The sequence below is a fragment of the Pyxicephalus adspersus genome, chromosome 1 (genome assembly GCF_032062135.1).
Source record: "Pyxicephalus adspersus chromosome 1, UCB_Pads_2.0, whole genome shotgun sequence".
In the NCBI taxonomy this organism is placed as follows: Eukaryota; Metazoa; Chordata; class Amphibia; order Anura; family Pyxicephalidae; genus Pyxicephalus; species Pyxicephalus adspersus.
In genome coordinates this window covers 41,920,707-41,937,977 of record NC_092858.1, presented here as the reverse complement: position 1 = coordinate 41,937,977, position 17,271 = coordinate 41,920,707, and the positions used below count along the sequence as shown (strand labels likewise).

The 17,271-nt window shown below is 37.2% G+C and overlaps 1 protein-coding gene across 1 annotated transcript; it reads right to left on the bottom strand.

The window, feature by feature from the left end:
* Positions 1-1,611: 1,611 nt before the first annotated feature.
* On the bottom strand, positions 1,612-15,809 carry LOC140328385 (retinol dehydrogenase 7-like). Its single transcript, XM_072407936.1, has 5 exons — positions 15,776-15,809; positions 11,362-11,701; positions 5,910-6,168; positions 5,071-5,234; positions 1,612-2,033 (listed from the first exon to the last, which is right to left on the bottom strand). The coding sequence occupies exons 2-5, from the start codon at positions 11,672-11,674 to the stop codon at positions 1,816-1,818; spliced, it is 954 nt and encodes a 317-aa protein (XP_072264037.1). The 5' UTR covers positions 11,675-11,701; positions 15,776-15,809; the 3' UTR covers positions 1,612-1,815.
* Between the last annotated feature and the right edge of the window lie 1,462 nt (positions 15,810-17,271).

Genomic DNA, 17,271 nt, shown 5'->3' with positions numbered 1-17,271 from the left:
TACTTACATGAACTTTTCACCCCAGCCCTTCAGCCTTCTCCCCTTCCCCTGTCATGAGGCCTATCGCCCATTCCTGCTTAGGCCTGCTTTTTCTTTTAATGTAAATGTTACAAGGTAGAGCTAAACAACAGACACATATCTCAGCTCAAGATTATTTTTTACAGTGTTGTAGTAAGGAGAAGAGGAAGGGTGTGACTGACCAGGTCCTTGTGAATTCCTCAGTACAGGTATTTTATGGTTCATTAAAAGACACATTTCTATATAGTCATACTGCACAGCTGCTGTAATGGAAAAGAATCAGGACAGGATTATGTAAATGAAGGTGATGAGTACAATGTCATATATCAGTATGTGTAATTCACTTAGTACTACTATCATTACTACTGTGTAGTAACCCAAGCATCTGAGACTTTGGGATGTGTATCAGAAAATTAATTTTAGCCTCAGTAACTCTGCTGGAAAGCAAAAAAAAATGTTTTTCTGTTCTTTAACAAAGAACTTTTACTCTGACACTTTAAAGAATGCATGTCCAAAGTCCGGCCTGGGGACCAATTGCAGCCCGTGTTCATATTTCCACTGGCCCTTAGCTTCTGTCATAAAATCAATAATATGGGGCTCGCCAGCACTGTTGATCACAGTATAAAATACACGTCGATCAACCGCCTTGCAATTATTGGCCCACTGCTCAGCAGGGATATACGGCAGGCCGGGATATCCCTTGTGTGCACAGGGAATCCCCTATGTCATTATAGTGGGCATGTGCTGTGTGAGACCCGTGCAGACCACGCTCACACTAACCCTGAGTACATGCTGAATGGTCGGCCCCCACACATTTTCACCTCACAAAATCTGGCCCTCTTTGCAAAAAGTTTGGACACCCTTGCTTTAAAGCATAACTCCAGACATGCTTATGTGTGTCCCTTCTGCCTCTGATGCTTGGTGGAAAACACTGCTACTTTTTAAATACTTTATTTATTATTAAACAGTATAATGCCAACATTTTTCTCCTCTTCTTCTTGCCTACTGCGTGACTTTACATTTTTATTGAAGGACAATGCAGTGGGCACACATTCTGTCTTGTCTCTGTTGTAGACCGTCTTTGTCACTCATTCTGAGTTCAATTACTGCTGCTGTGACCTATGGTTCACACAACTTCATTCACATCTAGATGAGTTAATAACTGTGGAACTTACCAGCTACATATTTAGTCCTGCCTTACATACTATAGCATGTTTTTTTAGGGTTGCTCAATGTTTGTGAAATCTGTGTTGTTCCTTTCGAGTAATTGTAATATGTGATAATGTGTGCTGTATTATCTATTCAATCTTGAGCATTGAGAAATATGAAAGGTGAGCTGCCTGCTGACATATTGTGCAGTGTGATCTGGGCTGGGAAGACACAGCTTCTAGTTTGCTATATTTTACTCTTGGGGCAGGAAGTAGAAACATATATAATGGTGCAGGCTGGAGTCCAAAATTAAGCAGGGAGAAATGAGCAAACATAAAGCTCCCACTAGTGGCTGATTCACAAAACTCTAATAGAACAATGATGTAGAAAAGAAAAAATTTAAATATGTCATGCAATAAAAATTCACAAAACATATTACTTTATTGTAAACAGCTTACATACGTGCTCCTTGTAAAATGCTAATATTTCCTCAACTATTTTCTAAAATATTCAAATGACCTATTTGATTGTGCTCCCTCCTGTCCATAAATATGGCCTTGGAAGACTAACAAAAATGAATGTTTATATTCATTCACATAAAATTCAGATATAGTATGTTTTACCAAACAGGTCAATCGAAATGCACAATTACTTTGCCTGGGCTGGCTTAGACTGTGTACAGGTTAGGAGAAAATCGGTGATAAATGAGGGAAAATAGGAGAGAGGCAAGAATATGAGTTTAGCATCCCAGCCTACAGAATATCGTGTCCATGGATGAACTGCTGATAGAGCGTGTTCCATGGCTTCTGAGACCAGATGTGTCTTTTTGCTGAACAGCGGTTTATATATGTCAAGATATTTTACACCTGAAATAAATAAGAAAGGTAACATTAAAATAAATGTGGTGAAAAACTTATCCTTCTCATAATGCCTTTTATTAGCAAAATAAGTGCAAGAATATTGTTTTAAAAGGTATTTATAATGCATAAAAGATATTTTATATTTGCATTCAAAGAAGAACATTATAGGCTCAAGTTATAACAGGGAATCAGACATTCTCTTGTGGGAATTTTCCAGGTCCATGTGTTTCAATGGCAGTATTTAACACGCACCAGGGAATGTTTGAGGGAATGTCTGATTTCCTGTTTAAAAATTAGAACCCCATATTTTTAATCAACAAATATATAGAACGCCAAAAGTTCTTCTTATGTCCTCCTTCCTATATGAGTTGTCTAGGGTTGAGGTTATCTGATAACAAAAACAATTATAGTTGTGGATGCTGTGATCGGTCATGAGAAGAGGAAGCAGCTAAGAGTAGACATTCTATCCATCATATATTGAAAAATATAGGTTATGCATCATATTCATTAAAAAAAATTTTTGACAGTATTGCATATACTATATTGGTTGTCTAAAATGAGCTAATATTGGTCATGTAACACTTCAATAGCTTGACATGGTTTAGAGCAGTGTATAATTATTACCTAGAGATATCATAGAATTAAGTACAGATTCTGTTATTATCGGAAGTGTGAGGAAATGTCATCTTTTCTCCCTGCCTGACTTCCCAGTAAGAAAATGTGCACTCCCTGGGGTAAACTGATTCGTGTAATCTTGCTGTAGCTGATTTGGCTCATTGTACACATCCAATGAAGACATATTTTATGAGAAGTTTTATGTCATTTTTTAACCCTTCATGAAAATTTGAAGACCTACAAATACAAATCCCATGTTTTTAAAGGTTTAATCAATCATATTTGGTGTATCCAAACATCATAAACTGTATAGCCATGTGTATCCTTTGCTTGCATACTATATGCTTTATTCTAAAATTTTTAATCATGGAAACCTGACAGATGACCTAAGAGACTGAATTAAAGTTTTAGTGTCAAAATTTGGTACAATTTTACTTTGATTATGGATTTGATTGTACCTAAGTTTAGGTTTTGAGTACGTAATTGGTTTAAAGTATGGGTATGTTATGTTATGGCTTCACAATACTGAAATCACGCAAATTGATTTCCAAGAAGCAAGACTAAATATTGTTTCAGAATATGAAACCTTCTCTCAGTATAACAGCCAGGCTTTAACCAGTAATACTCCTGAAGTACTATTAATTTATTTATGTATTTAGAGCTTGGACTGTAAACCACCTCATGCCAGAGAAAAAAAATCTATTTATAATAATAATTTTCATATTATAATATCATGAAGAAAACAGTCTACCAATCACATTAAGGACTTTATGCTGGCTCCCTAAAAACAAAATTGCTTTATTGAGAACAGCTTGTGGAGTACCTATGACATGTCTCAGGAAACTCCCAGAGATACATAGTCCAGGCTGATAACTATCACTGTATATGCGGTATATTAGCAGTGCACAGTTTCCTTGAATTATTACTGCATATTTGTCTATTAATATATTATTCAAGATATATACGAATCATCAAAAACTTTTAGTATATCAGATGTGAAATGGCATGTCTGACATTTGACTATATTTAGGGCTTTATATTTTGGGAAGGTAACTGTTTCCCAGTTCTTTTTTTTTTCTTGCGACATTCAGGTGTGATTGTAGAGCAGTATGTTTTTCTTTTATAGGAAGATTAACTTTGTGGAGATGTTAAAGGGAAATGGTTGGAGCCGCAGACCACTTTGATCCATAAAGTTTGACCACAACCCATAAAGTTTTAGTTTACAGTGGTGAACCACAGCAGTACTGCTGGAAATTACAATCTGAACAAGCCCTTATTTTTTATTATGTTCAGCAGTAAAAGTTTAACATTTGCAAAAGTTTTTGAGTCATCTGATATTTCTGCCAGTAACACAATTCCAATCACAGGACAACAAAAGCTAAGTTAGGTGTTTTTATTTTTATGCATTAGGTGGTGTAGATGAGTAGATTCTTCACCATCCCTGTTAAAGTGGACCTATCACCAAATTTTTTACATTATATAAAAGAGTGGCCAACCCTTTATTATAAAAAAAAAAGTTTTCAAAAAAATATTAATAAGATTAATAGTTATTACAAATGTATTTTCATTACTAATTACTAATATAATTTTTTACCACTGCGGGAAACCTTCAGCCTTTTAGGTTCCATATGTCACTCCAGCAGACTGGGGACTGCTTCTTCACTTTCTGAGATTGAGCTTTCCCAGTGCCAATCCTTAGCATGCATTACATTTTCAGGAAGATGGGTCACCTGATGTCATGATGCCTACAAGATCAGGTGATGGGAGCAGAAGACGGAAAAAGAAAGAAAATGGCTGTGGCTACTGTCCCATAAAAATACCTGTCTGGTTTCAGTCTTCTTTGTTATGTACTCTGGGCTTTGTATGTATCATTCCAACATAGCCGGCTGTTGGAAATGAATGAACCCCCTGACACGCGTATAGGTGTTACACTATACTGGGCTAACCAATTAAGATGGTCGAAGATCCTGAACACTAAAGAGGACCAGGAAAAGATATTGGCTTCAGAAAGAAGTGACGAGGGTTTAGTAAAAAAAAAAAAAAAAAAGTTAACTTTTAACTTTAGTTTTGTGCAACATAGCAATGGAAGTATTGTGCTATATATTGAACGTATATCAGCTATCTAACTACAGAACCATGACCCCTCTAAGACCCTCTATTTTATGGAGAAGAGAAAAAAAGAATTTAATGGTCCTAGATTTTTATGTTGTTCTGCAATTGGAAGTGTGTTCCTTGTAGAATCATCAGATGCTCAACAAATAAACTCCAGCACTTCTAAATACTGGTAATCAACCAATATACCTAAGGTTTGGGTTTAAATACTCTTTAAAGCACAAAGGCATAAATTGTCAAAAGAAATTCAATAAAACCAAAATTATTACAAATTATCCTTATCATTAAATGTCTTTTAATTTGTCGAACTACTCACTTTTTAAAAAATATTCCTCTCCATAACTTTTTCGGACTTCTTCTGTAGTGCTTTCCCAAATCTTTCGTACATGTGCTTTTATCCTCTCTGTATTTGTCATTGGGGTGCTAAAAAATCCTGGTTCAATCATGCACACTTTCACTCCAAATGGCTTCATCTCACGCCTATAGAAATAAGAGAGAGATAAATAGAGATATGAGAGATAAGAGATAAATAGGCATATTAAAGTATAGATTAGCATAGTCACAGCACTTGAGCTAAAAGAAGTATAAATTACTTCAATTGTGTCCTATGTGATGCACTCAAATTCCACAAATAGCCAGCCACACAGAGCCAGCTCTCATTTTTTGCACACTGATAACAGTGTTTGTGCAAATGGGACTGTAAACACATGTAGCCACATTTTATTTATTCCTAATGCAAAAGGGTTCTCTGCAAACAACCCCCCCCCCCCCCAATCCCCATTCACACTAAAGTGCTGGAATATGGAACTATGTGTAAATGCAGTATTGGTTCTTAGTGAGTAGTACTTACCTGTATTGGTTCTTACTGTATTGTACTGCTTGTTCACAATCTTATGTAAGTAAATGTTTAGTTCCCCAATAAAACATATTTTATGGGTACAAAGACTACAAGATCAGCTAAAGAAGCAGCAGTTTTCTTAACCTTGTTACACTGTACAGATTTAGGCATTCCTAATAAAAACATTTTCTACAGTTTAGGTAAATAGACATCAAACCTTACTAAAGCAAGTTCAAGCAACACTACATCTACACAATCAAGTCTTTGTATTACCCACTTAAAACATTATTCTTCAGTGGACGAATTGAAAAGCTCACCTGAGACTGTCTGAAAAGGATTCTACTCCATACTTGGACAAACAGTAACCTCCGGGACATATAGTTAACCTTCCTGCAATACTGGCTATGTTGACAACACGTCCTCTGGCTTTCCGAATAAACGGTAACAGATTGAGTGTCACATCAACCAACCCCAGTAGGTTAACATCAAGGACTTTTGCAAAATCAGCTTTAGTCAGCCACTCATTGATAGTATTTGGTACACCGACTCCAGCATTGTTTACTAGACCCCAGAGCCCTAAAAAAAATTGAACATATTTGGGGAATCATGAATTAATACAGGAAGTAATAAGTTTATGTACATTTGTACAATGGAGTTATTGAAAATGCAACCACATAGTTTATGTTATACACATATTGTTATGATAAAATTATGATATAAAAAGATGCAAGGAAAATTTGCCTTTGCCAAAGATTTACTGTAGGAAACGCATGTATACCCTTAGCCCCAGAGCTGGCATTGACCCTTTTTAGCAGAAAATACTTTATCAGACATTTTGAAAAACTATCTACTGCTCTCTGACTGATTATTTCAGCCTCCTTGCAAGGATTTCCTAATTTAAAGCTGTTTATTGGCTTTTAACATTTAAACCAGGCATAAACCCCCATGTTTTGTTTTTGACCCAATACTTGTGGATTTGCCAAACATCCTTTAGATCAGGGGTCGGCAAACTCCAGCCTTTAGGCCAGATACATCCTAGCTGACAGTTCGTCCCGGCCTAACGGCCCCCTGGCCGATCCAGCCTAATGCCGGCTGGCAACCTGCACCTCCAGGGCCACAGGTTGCCGGCCGGATCTGCCAGGCAGGAACTACTTGAGCCACCGTTTCTTCCCATATTTACCGCGGCCGTCATTGATATTTCAATGGCGCGGTAAAAAGGAAGAGCTCACTGAAGGTAAATCCTTCTCTTCCGCGATGCATACGGAGAAGAGGGATTTCACTTCAGGGGGTGTTCCCTGGTGGTGGGCTGAGCCATTAGGGTGGGGCTCGGAGTCCGGCCTAATGTACTCCTTCCCACCCCTGAAATGACCTGGTGGCCATAAAAGTTTGCCTAGCCCTGCTTTAGATCACTGTAATATTGGAAGATCCATTTTTGGTCTCTCTAAACATCTCCAACTCTAACACTGGTTGCCTCTCATCATCAAACACTCTTTGAGAGGATAGAGAACCTATATCTGACTACAAGATTTCAAGCTGCCCATGCCCTGATGCAGCAAAGCAACTCAAGCTGATAACTTTTTCACCATTATTCTTCACGGTTGGTACAACGTTCTTCTCCTGAAATGCTTTGTCTATTTTTACTATGGCCAAGCAACTAATTTTAATTGATTAGTTTATGGCATGTTGTTCTAGAAGGTTGGTTGTATGTCTGTATGGTAAATGGCAAAGTCCAGTCTTGGACACCAAAGCGTTTTTTGTGGCACATCTCCCGTGAAATTTATATTGGTTAAATCCCTGTAATTGTAGATTCATGCTATTTGATACCAAATATTGTAATAGAATCCTACAATGCAATTTCTGGGTTTCTTAGAGACTCATTTTAGCATCAAAAGGTCATCTCTTGGGATTTTCTGGGCTGGACATTCCTGGACAAATTAGCAATCTACGTAGTTACATAGATTACGTAATTAGTAATCTAAGTAGATTTTCCGTACATGGAAATGATTGATTTCAGATAATTTTGGCAATCTTTTGAAATCTCTTGTCAGACTTAGGCATCTACAACCCTTTTTCTGAGAGCATTAGTGAGCTCTTGATCATGTAATGATGTTTGTATTTAGTTCTGATTTCTTGGTATAAAGTCCAGCAGGTGTTGGGCTTTCTGCAGCAGCTCAATAATTCAGTGACCTATTCCTTAGCAACAAAAATGGTATGCGGAAAACTTCTCCCAATAGCTGTCACCGTCCCTCCTGTGACTGAGGTTAGAAGATCTGTGAGACAAGCTGCATGTGAGGTTATCTGACAGTCTCTTTGTTTTTACTTGTTTCTGTGTTGTTGTTTGTAATGACCACTCCCCTTGTATCAGCTGCAGCTGGTGGTCATTACTGCTCCTCCATCTGGCCTCACACTTCATGCTATGCGGTTGATATTCACTGCTTGGATGTGGAAGAGTTGCTGTGTTGTCCTCTTCAGAGTTCCTGCTCATCGATTTTCTATTGAAGATAAGTTGTACTGCTCTTGGTGTTTTGTTGTTCTCTTGTGCACATTGTTACTAGGCCTCAGGGAGACACTGGTTCATTCATCTGGGAAGGAACCAGTAGTTTCAAACCCTGTCACTAATTCTAGGGCAATTTAGAACTGGTAGGGCCTAGGTTCCGACATACGAGTGTTCCCATCTTCGGGGGATATTCATACTGACAGGAATCTGGGCTAGGTTAGGGTGTCCGTAGGTGGTGACCGTTCCCCTATCCTTTGAAGGCCTAGTCCCTTGTCTTTATCCATCTGTTTTCCTTCTGGTGTTCCTCCCCTCCCCCTTATCTGTGACAATAGCTTAACTTGACCTTATCTTTGGCCAGGTCAGTGTGGAGTGACAGGTTTGGCCACTCAATCACAACATGGTGTTTGAGGACTGAAAGTACACGTTTACATTTCCACATTTGGATCATTTTTATTACAACTGAAAAGAACTGTGCGAACTAGCAGACCTAATACGTTAGGTCCATAAATGTACACCTTGCACAGCCACTGCATGCAAGTATTAGGCGTTCAGCCTGCATACTGCCCTTTTGAGCATATTACTGTACGCAGCAGCTATCCCGAAGCCAAATGTTTGCCTCTGTTTAACTGACCAGAGGCAGATTCAAACACCACAAGTAAGGCTATGTAGCATGAGAATATTTTCACCTGATATAAATGGTCCTGCTTGGATCGGAAGAGAATCTGACATGCGTACAGCATTTGCCAAACATTGGTAATGGATCCATCAGAACAGAACCATGAAATGGGGAAGAACTGCGATACAAGTCAAGGGAGAAGTGCATAGAAGGGTGCTGCTCGCTCGTTCTCCCCCCTCCCCTCTCCATAGTACAGAACAGTTTGTTCATCTGTCACGCTTTGTCACTGGAAGCAATCATAAAAGATTGTTTACAGCGTTGACAATTGCACATGTGTATGCAGCCTAAAGCTACATACACACTTCCAATTATTATCGTTGGAAAACGAACGACGAACGATCCTGCGCGATATCTACGAACGATCGTATAGCACCGATCCTGCACATAGAGATAACGACACGATCGTTCGTAGATATTGTACACACAATAGATACGATCGTTTGAACGATAGAGGAACTATGTGCACGACAGGAAAGTGAACGAACGTTCGTTCATTACGCATGCTCAGCCCATGGACGATCAACGAACGACCGTACACACGAACGATGTTCAACGATCGTCGTCCAATCCGATCCGCCGGTCCGGTCGTTCGTTTCCAACAAGTTTCCTCGTTCGTCGGCGTCGTTGGTTACTTTTTTACGAACGATTTTTTGCCCAATCGATCGTTCGTCGTTCGATTGGAACGATAAAAATTGGAAGTTTGTACGCACCTTTAGTCCTTCGAAAATACAAATAAATAAATGTCTAGAGTTTCTGTCTCTTAACCTTAGCTTAAGGTCCAATAAAAAGCCACTTTTTCATGCTTATCTGTATGTCTCAATACTTGGAGACAAAAAGTGAGATAGTTGTTGACAAAGGAATATTTTAGTGCTTTTGTCATAAGCATGGTTAATCCGGGGTGTCTTGAAGCTGACCTTTCATCCTTATCAGTGGGTACATGGGAATAAAATGTTTGAACAAATCATATGTATAAAGGATTTCAAACCTATAGCTATGTCTTTCTGAAGGGGAATTCTATCATCACCACACATGTGACTGCATATGAGGTCGTATAGATCAAAAGAGTAAACACACCATATCTTTTTTGTGTCATATGTTTAAATATATCACCTTTACCTGTAGGCCCTGTTTAAAATGAATCTAATGTTTGCCTATTCAAATATAAATAAAAATACCAATATGTTTCATATATTATACTTACTTTACTACAGGGTTGACTCTGAATTGTGATTTTTGTACAGAAAATAAAGCATTATTGGATAACCAGGGGCTCAGTGGATTGTCTTTAGCTACATAATCTGCTAATGTTGGCTAATGGTCTCAAATTCTCCATACCTAGTGAATTGGATTGACAAATACACTTTATACATTAATTAAATTTCTTGTAAATGTGTGGTACAAAAATATCTTTTTAACTTTGCTCAAAAAAATGTGTTGTAATATATCAGCAGTCATTGACTTTTTATAATATTGGGAGCCATCGCATGCAAAACTATCTTAAAGAATATCTAGTAACTTGTCAGGGGTATGAGGGAACTTGGAAACAGTCAAAACTTTGTATTTTTTGTTAAAACATACCTGTCAGGAGAGAAACCCAAATTGCCATTGTCAGCGTCTCCTGAAAAACTACATGCCTGGCTGTCAATCATGTCACTATTTTTGTACTAAACAAGAATGTTGTAAACAGGTTTAACATTTTCATTATCAATATTTGTTCTAGGTCAATGACAAAGTGTTGAAGCTAAAGCAATAGTATACCAGACATAGAAACTAAGCGGTCAAAGATATCGGAGTGCACCACTGCAGCAAAAAAAAATAATAATTTTATGAATAATAAAAGCAATCTGTACTTTTTACAAGTTAGGTTGAAAATGACAAATTACCATCATAAATATGCTTTCTTACAGTAAGCATGTTTGGTAAGGGAACTCATAGTAATAACTCATATAACCTAAAAATGCACTTGGTTGAATATTTTTGTTAATTATGCTGACGTGGGAGAAAGAGGTACTATCATGGACCTTGAGATAAGCTGAAGAGATATAGTTTAAAATCCCTATTAATAATCAATAAAACATTACACTGTTCATGCCATAAATAGCCAGAATGACTGGCTGTCAGTTTGGCAAGCCTCGTCTAAATTAAGGGTTGTCCACTTTATAAGAAAAAACATTAACAATTACATCTATTTGCCATACCTGAATAAGTAAAGGATAAATGGTTGTATTTATAAATCATACATTCCAAGACATTCTCTAATGATCAATTATGAAGGTTCATGTATTTTGAAGGACAGTGATTCTCCACCAAAGAATGTTGCTGAATGTCAGATTTACTATAACAAAGGTAATTTGGCCTAATTTTTCATTCTAACTGACAAATTATAACTAGAAACTATGGCACTAGCCTTATGCACTGCAAATTTGTATTGAATTGTTCTGCAATATTAGGAAGTTGTATGCACAGTTACCTGTTAAAATCACATCACCCCCCAATGTACCCTTTGGTTCCAAATTCAGTGCCATCAAAATGTCCTTACATGGGAATACACATTATATATTGCTAATATAAATGTTTGAAAAAAAGAAAATCCTACCTTGTTCTCCAACAATAGATGATACCCATTTGGCTGCATTGCTGACATTGTTGCTGTCAGTAACGTCTAAAATGACTGTCTGCAGTCTACTAGAGGTCTGTTTTTTTAGGTTTTCAGCTCCTTTCTCTGTGAGACATGCAGCCAGAACCCTCATCCCTTGTTTGTCCAGTTTTTTTGCCAGAATATTCCCAAATCCTGTATCACATCCAGTAATAAAAACATATTTATCTGTAAGATTGTCTAAAATTAGACTTTGCCGGTACCATCTGTACAGGAACATCAAAGCCAACACGACAAGCAGAGGGAGCCACATGATGAATAGGCAGAAGTATCCTTGGCGCTAAAAAATACATTCAGAAAATTGTCCTATTAATAAGATTTTTACTAGTCACATGGTGTCTGTCTTATGTGTTATGACATGTTTACATGGTGACTTTCTATACTGCAGGGGGCTGCAATAAATTTTTCATAAAAGGAGATTAGGTTTAGGCAAACATTAAGGGGTTTGGAGAATACAGTCCCCATATTACCAGAAACAAATAGGAATAGGTTAGTAAAAGTAACAAATGAGATATTTCTGGCAATTTAAAGGAAAGTTAGAATACAGTGGGTATTAAAAAAAAAAACATCTTCATTATTTTCACATTTTGTTACTTTATACACTAATATGCAAAGACACACAAAAATATTTTTCCTGCTGTATTTACTCTGCAACTTGTAACATCCACGTGAAGATTTTAATTTATCCAAATTATAGTTTTACTAGAACCAGTTTGTGTTTGTTCTCACTACTGTTTGGCAGCCCATTAATTTAGACACAAAACTGTAGTGCATGCTACACTTAAAAACATAACACACACACACACAACACAATAGTGTTGTCATGTAAGTAATGTTTGGGGCACCATTAGAATTGAAAGACACTCATCACATCAACATATGTTTTGTTTGTGGCCATATATTTTATTGTGTACCTCTTCTGTTGTTAGTTTACTGTTAAACATGTTTCCTACTCACGCAATAAAATTGGGTAAAATGCTTGGATTCTGCGAAACATATTCAACACTACAGAAAAAGTCTGGTTAAATGTAAATAACTGCTACTAACTGTAAATTAGGAAGAAATTAGAGAGAGTTGTATTAATGACATGTCACAATGTTATACAGGGCAGTGGGGTCAGTGCAGAAGCTTATATATTATACATGCTGGATGCTTTAATGTGTTACATAATAATCATGTTTATAACTAGCTGGTTACCTTGTAGATCCTATTTAATATTTGTTATTCCTGTATGCTGTATTCTTTACCACAATATTGAATATAAAAGCCAATTCCATCAAATAAATTACAGAACTACGAATAGTTGGCAGTAATTGTGAATTTTCTGAATAGCTACTATGGATACTATCTACTATCTAATAATGATACATGCCAGTTCACGAGAAGTAGGGGCTTTTGATGGTTAAGTATATATATATATATATATATATATATATAGTTCTGAAAAAGGAAAAAAATCCATAAGTTACAAAAAAGGACACACAGCCTAGTGAACAACTTGAAAATGTTATGAAGTATATGAGAAATGAAATGCTCTATTACCTTTATGCTGATAAAAATAAGGACCGTCTCTGCACTGGCTGTGAGCCTCTGTGAACACTTCTCCAGTATGACTGACAGTGATAAACTGTGGAGTAGAGGTTTCCCTACAACTCAAAAAGCAGTGAAACTTGTTGTTCAAGTGTCATGAACTAACAGCATTTTAAAATGTTAGCCATCAACAGCAGCTACATTCATGTATGATTGTTTTCTGTCCTTTTTTATTCTTTTTTTCTTAAAAGTGTACTTCCTAGACTATTCCAGTAAAATTTAGAATGTAGAAACAGATTCATATTCAATTCAAAGCAAAAGCAGCAAGAAAAGAGGTATGGAAATTTATTGGCGAATCCAGCAGATTGATAACACTGGTCAACAAACATTTTATTGCCAAACAGATTAAAGTCATTTTAGGTTATGTTTGATGAACAGATTTGATGGTATTAGTTTTGCTAGATTGGCTCTAGTTTTTTGAAATAATGACCACGAAAATACCCTCAAGGAAAACTAATGAAACATGGAAATTAAGCAAAATTAAACTAGATATGCCTACCTATACAAAATTACCTTTTTGAAATACTTATTGTCAATATAATCTATATTAAGTACAGAACTAATCACAAAAAAGTAATTGAAAAACTTTGTATGTTGATCAGGACAATCATGTTGAAGGCTCCAGCACTAGTCTGCCATCATGTGTCTATCCCATCTGCCCTGATACCTTTCTTCCATCACCTTTATATCTTGATGGGACCTGTCCCCTTGTTCCTCACTGAAATCGCCAAGGTTTTCTAGCAATTTTTGCAAATGGCTATGGAGATAGTGTACCCTTATGCTCATAGTAGCACCCACAGTTTTAAAGTTTAAGAGCAAGCTTTTTACCAGTTCTTCATAATTTTGTGTTTTATGGTTACCCAAGAAGTTCTTGACAACCATGACATAGTTGTGCCAGGCAGAAGCTCCAGTATCAGTCATGTAACTTGTGAAATTTAAATCATTTATCAGTTTCCGAATCTGGGGTCTATCAAAGATTCCTGCTTTTAGCTTTTTAGTACTCAATCCAGGTAAGAATCTAAAAATGTATTTTAAGCAATCACCGTCCTTGTTCAGAGCTCTAACAAATTGCGTCATTAATCCCAACTTTATGTGTATTTGAGGGAGAATGTTTTTTTGTCAACCATTGGCCCCGTTAATGATGTTCGCTGGACCATTTTTCATGTTTTCCTTTGGAGGTCATGTCGCTTTTTTCCAGTGATCCTGCTTTGCTCTACTATCCCACAAGGAGATGAAACATGGGTACTTTGTGTATCCACTTTGCTGTCCAAGTACGAAGTTTACCATTTTTAAATCGACACATATGGAGCATTGGTGTTCATGATACCAAATCTTTTGTAAGACCATTTTGATATTTTCATATTCTTCTTTACGTTTTGTTGATTGACCAATTGGAAATGATGCATAGCAGCTGCCATTATGCAGTAAAACAGATTTCAAACTTCAAGTGAAACTGTCTATGAAAAGCCGCCAGTCTTCTGCTCTGTATTCTGCTACTCCCATATGGGCTATTAGTCCAAGGATGTTACAACAGTACACAAAGCCCCTGATTCATCAATAAAATCCGCGCTCGCTGCAAGCGCGAAAGTACGCGCGGCCATCGATCGCGGATTACCGCTGTCCGGACTCGAGTGTGCGCGTACACTCGCCTCACTGCCACCTGGATTCCAGCCTTCACTTTGTTCAGATGGTAGGGAGGAGCAGCAAAGGAAGGCACACGGTGCTGATGGGAAGCTGTTCTGGAAAGGTTGAATGGTAAGAGCAGTTGCCTCCCTTATTTTTTTTTTTTTTTTTTTATGTGGACATCCATTTTTAGCAATACTTTCCTGTTTATGTTTGACATGTATTTTGTTATTTATGGTATTGTTGTTAAAAAAGGGCTGCTGTGGCCAATGTCAAGGTAGTACAATGCTTTATTTAGGAAAAATGATGAAGACAATGTTGACAAATATTTCAGTCAAGGGTAAATGTATTTTGAGACTTATTTTATGTTTTTGAGGTTCAGTGGTAAGGCAGTCTATTCATTGTGATTGCTGTCTCCTGTGTACAATTAGACTCATAGGAAATTATGTAATTGCCTACAGTGTGCATTGAACAAGCCGACTAAAGTTGTCTTGAACGAAAGGATTGTTTGGTTTCAAAACAAATGTCAGATGTTTAATAAAGATTTTGTGATTGAGGCAAAGCCGCAGAGTAACACTATTTATGGAATTCTGATACTTTAGCTTAATCCTTTATGAATACAATATGTCCCAGTTATGGGCTATTATGCACAGTCCATGTCCGTTACTGGTATTAGCTGCCTATTTGGGTGCACCTTATTAGGGCAATGGATAGAGACCACCAATACCACCCTATTTAGAGTAGGAATCAACTCTGACTTCCAAACTCTGGTGAGATCACTATTTAAGGATCATAGTTTTTCAGGAACACATCATTTTTAGGGTTGAAATGTTTGGTATATTTTTACTTTGTGTAATCTTATTTTTTGTATTTTACAGAACAAAATAACATTTTTACTTAAAAACTACAACTAGCACTATTTTTTTTTTTTTTTTGGGTGGGGGGGTAAGTAGATTTTTATTTGACATTTTAAGTAGAAAATTTGCATTTTAGCATGCATGCTCCATTGTATTTTGTAGTTTTCTTAGAGTATTACAAGTGTGTTGTGCAAACTTTTAATAAACATGTCACTGCAAAACAGTTTTTCTAATGTAAATACTGTACATATCTTTACAGTAATCTGATCTTGGAACAAACCTACTTGTGATGCTGGAACTCTTTTTTTCTTGCTGTTTTTCACAAACAGAAATACCAGCATGAAAATGTTTTTAACAATTAATCAGATCCATGTGTACCATATTTGCATTGGACTGTTGCTACAGGAATAGGGGACAGAATAACATGGCACAGGCCATAGGAAGAACAATTGTCTCACCTTCTTTCTGACCCTTCAGGATTGTTTGTATGTGTTATGAATTCTGGGGTTTACAAAGAACAAAGATTAGAGTAAATTAAATACATTTTATTGGGTATATATAAACATGCCCTGCAGAAAGTAGAACATCATTTCAAACAATGTTGGCTGTTACCTACAAAGATCTTGACAGATGGTTTCTAAGTGGAACTCCTGATATTGATCTAAATTCAAACTTCCGCCTGTGTGGAATAGGGTGTCCCCCACTGAATTGCCTGTGAAATTCCCACTGAAACGTCTTATACTTGGATACCTGGGTATGTTTAGACAAGGTAACCTCACCTTACTGCAGATATCCCGGCCTTTCTGTCCTCAACAGGGACTCATGGGAACATGTTTATTATCAAATAAAATCCAATATATTGGAATAAGAAATTAGAGTTATGGACAATAGTTACAAATGGTCCATACCTTCTTTACAGAAACATCTGGAAACCAGCAAAACGAATATATAGATCTCACCTATAGCAGGTATTAGAGGTTTCAATTTGCTACATGCAGGGTGTTTCACTGGTTTTGCAAATCCGACCCAGCGACCCTGACTGGTCCTAATGGCTACAAAAGGATCAGGAACCTTCCTCACACAGGGGTTCCCCCTTCCCCCCAAGGTGATTGGAATGATAGAGGAAGCCTTTATTACAGGGGTGTCAAATACACAGAGGGCCAAAATTAAAAACTTAGACAAAGTCGCCGTCCAAACTTGAAATTTATTGAGGAAATCTTTCTTTCTCAGGTTTATTTCACATTCAATCTGGAACAAGCTTATAATAGAGAAGGAGGCATGACATTTTTTAAAAAAATTTACTTAGTAAAAAATTTTATGCCTCTTTCTCTTTTTGTAGCCTAAGAGTAGAGTTAAATTTCAATGGTAACCTTTTGTACAGGGTAACAATAATAACAATATTCTTCTATGAAAATCCAACCATTGAAGCCCATGCCTTGGAGTAGCAAGGAAAAGTACAGCTGAGGGGGAGTGCTGGAAATTCCAGACTCGGCCAATGTGGAGCTAAATCTTATGAATGGCCTGCTGCTGAAACTCCCTCTTCATTGAAATAGCGTCGCTACTAAAATTCCCGGCATTATTTGCATCTATAAAACAGTCCAATGCAGGGCCACGCATAGACAGAGTGCCCGCTGGTCTATAAACGCAAGTGATGCCAGGAATTGTAGTAGCGGCGCTATTTCAATTCAGCAGCGGGCCAGCTGCAGTTCATATGTAGGATTCCTTTGGGGGCCAAAAAAAAGGACGTTGGGGGCCAGATTTGGCCCCTGTCCCAAAGTTT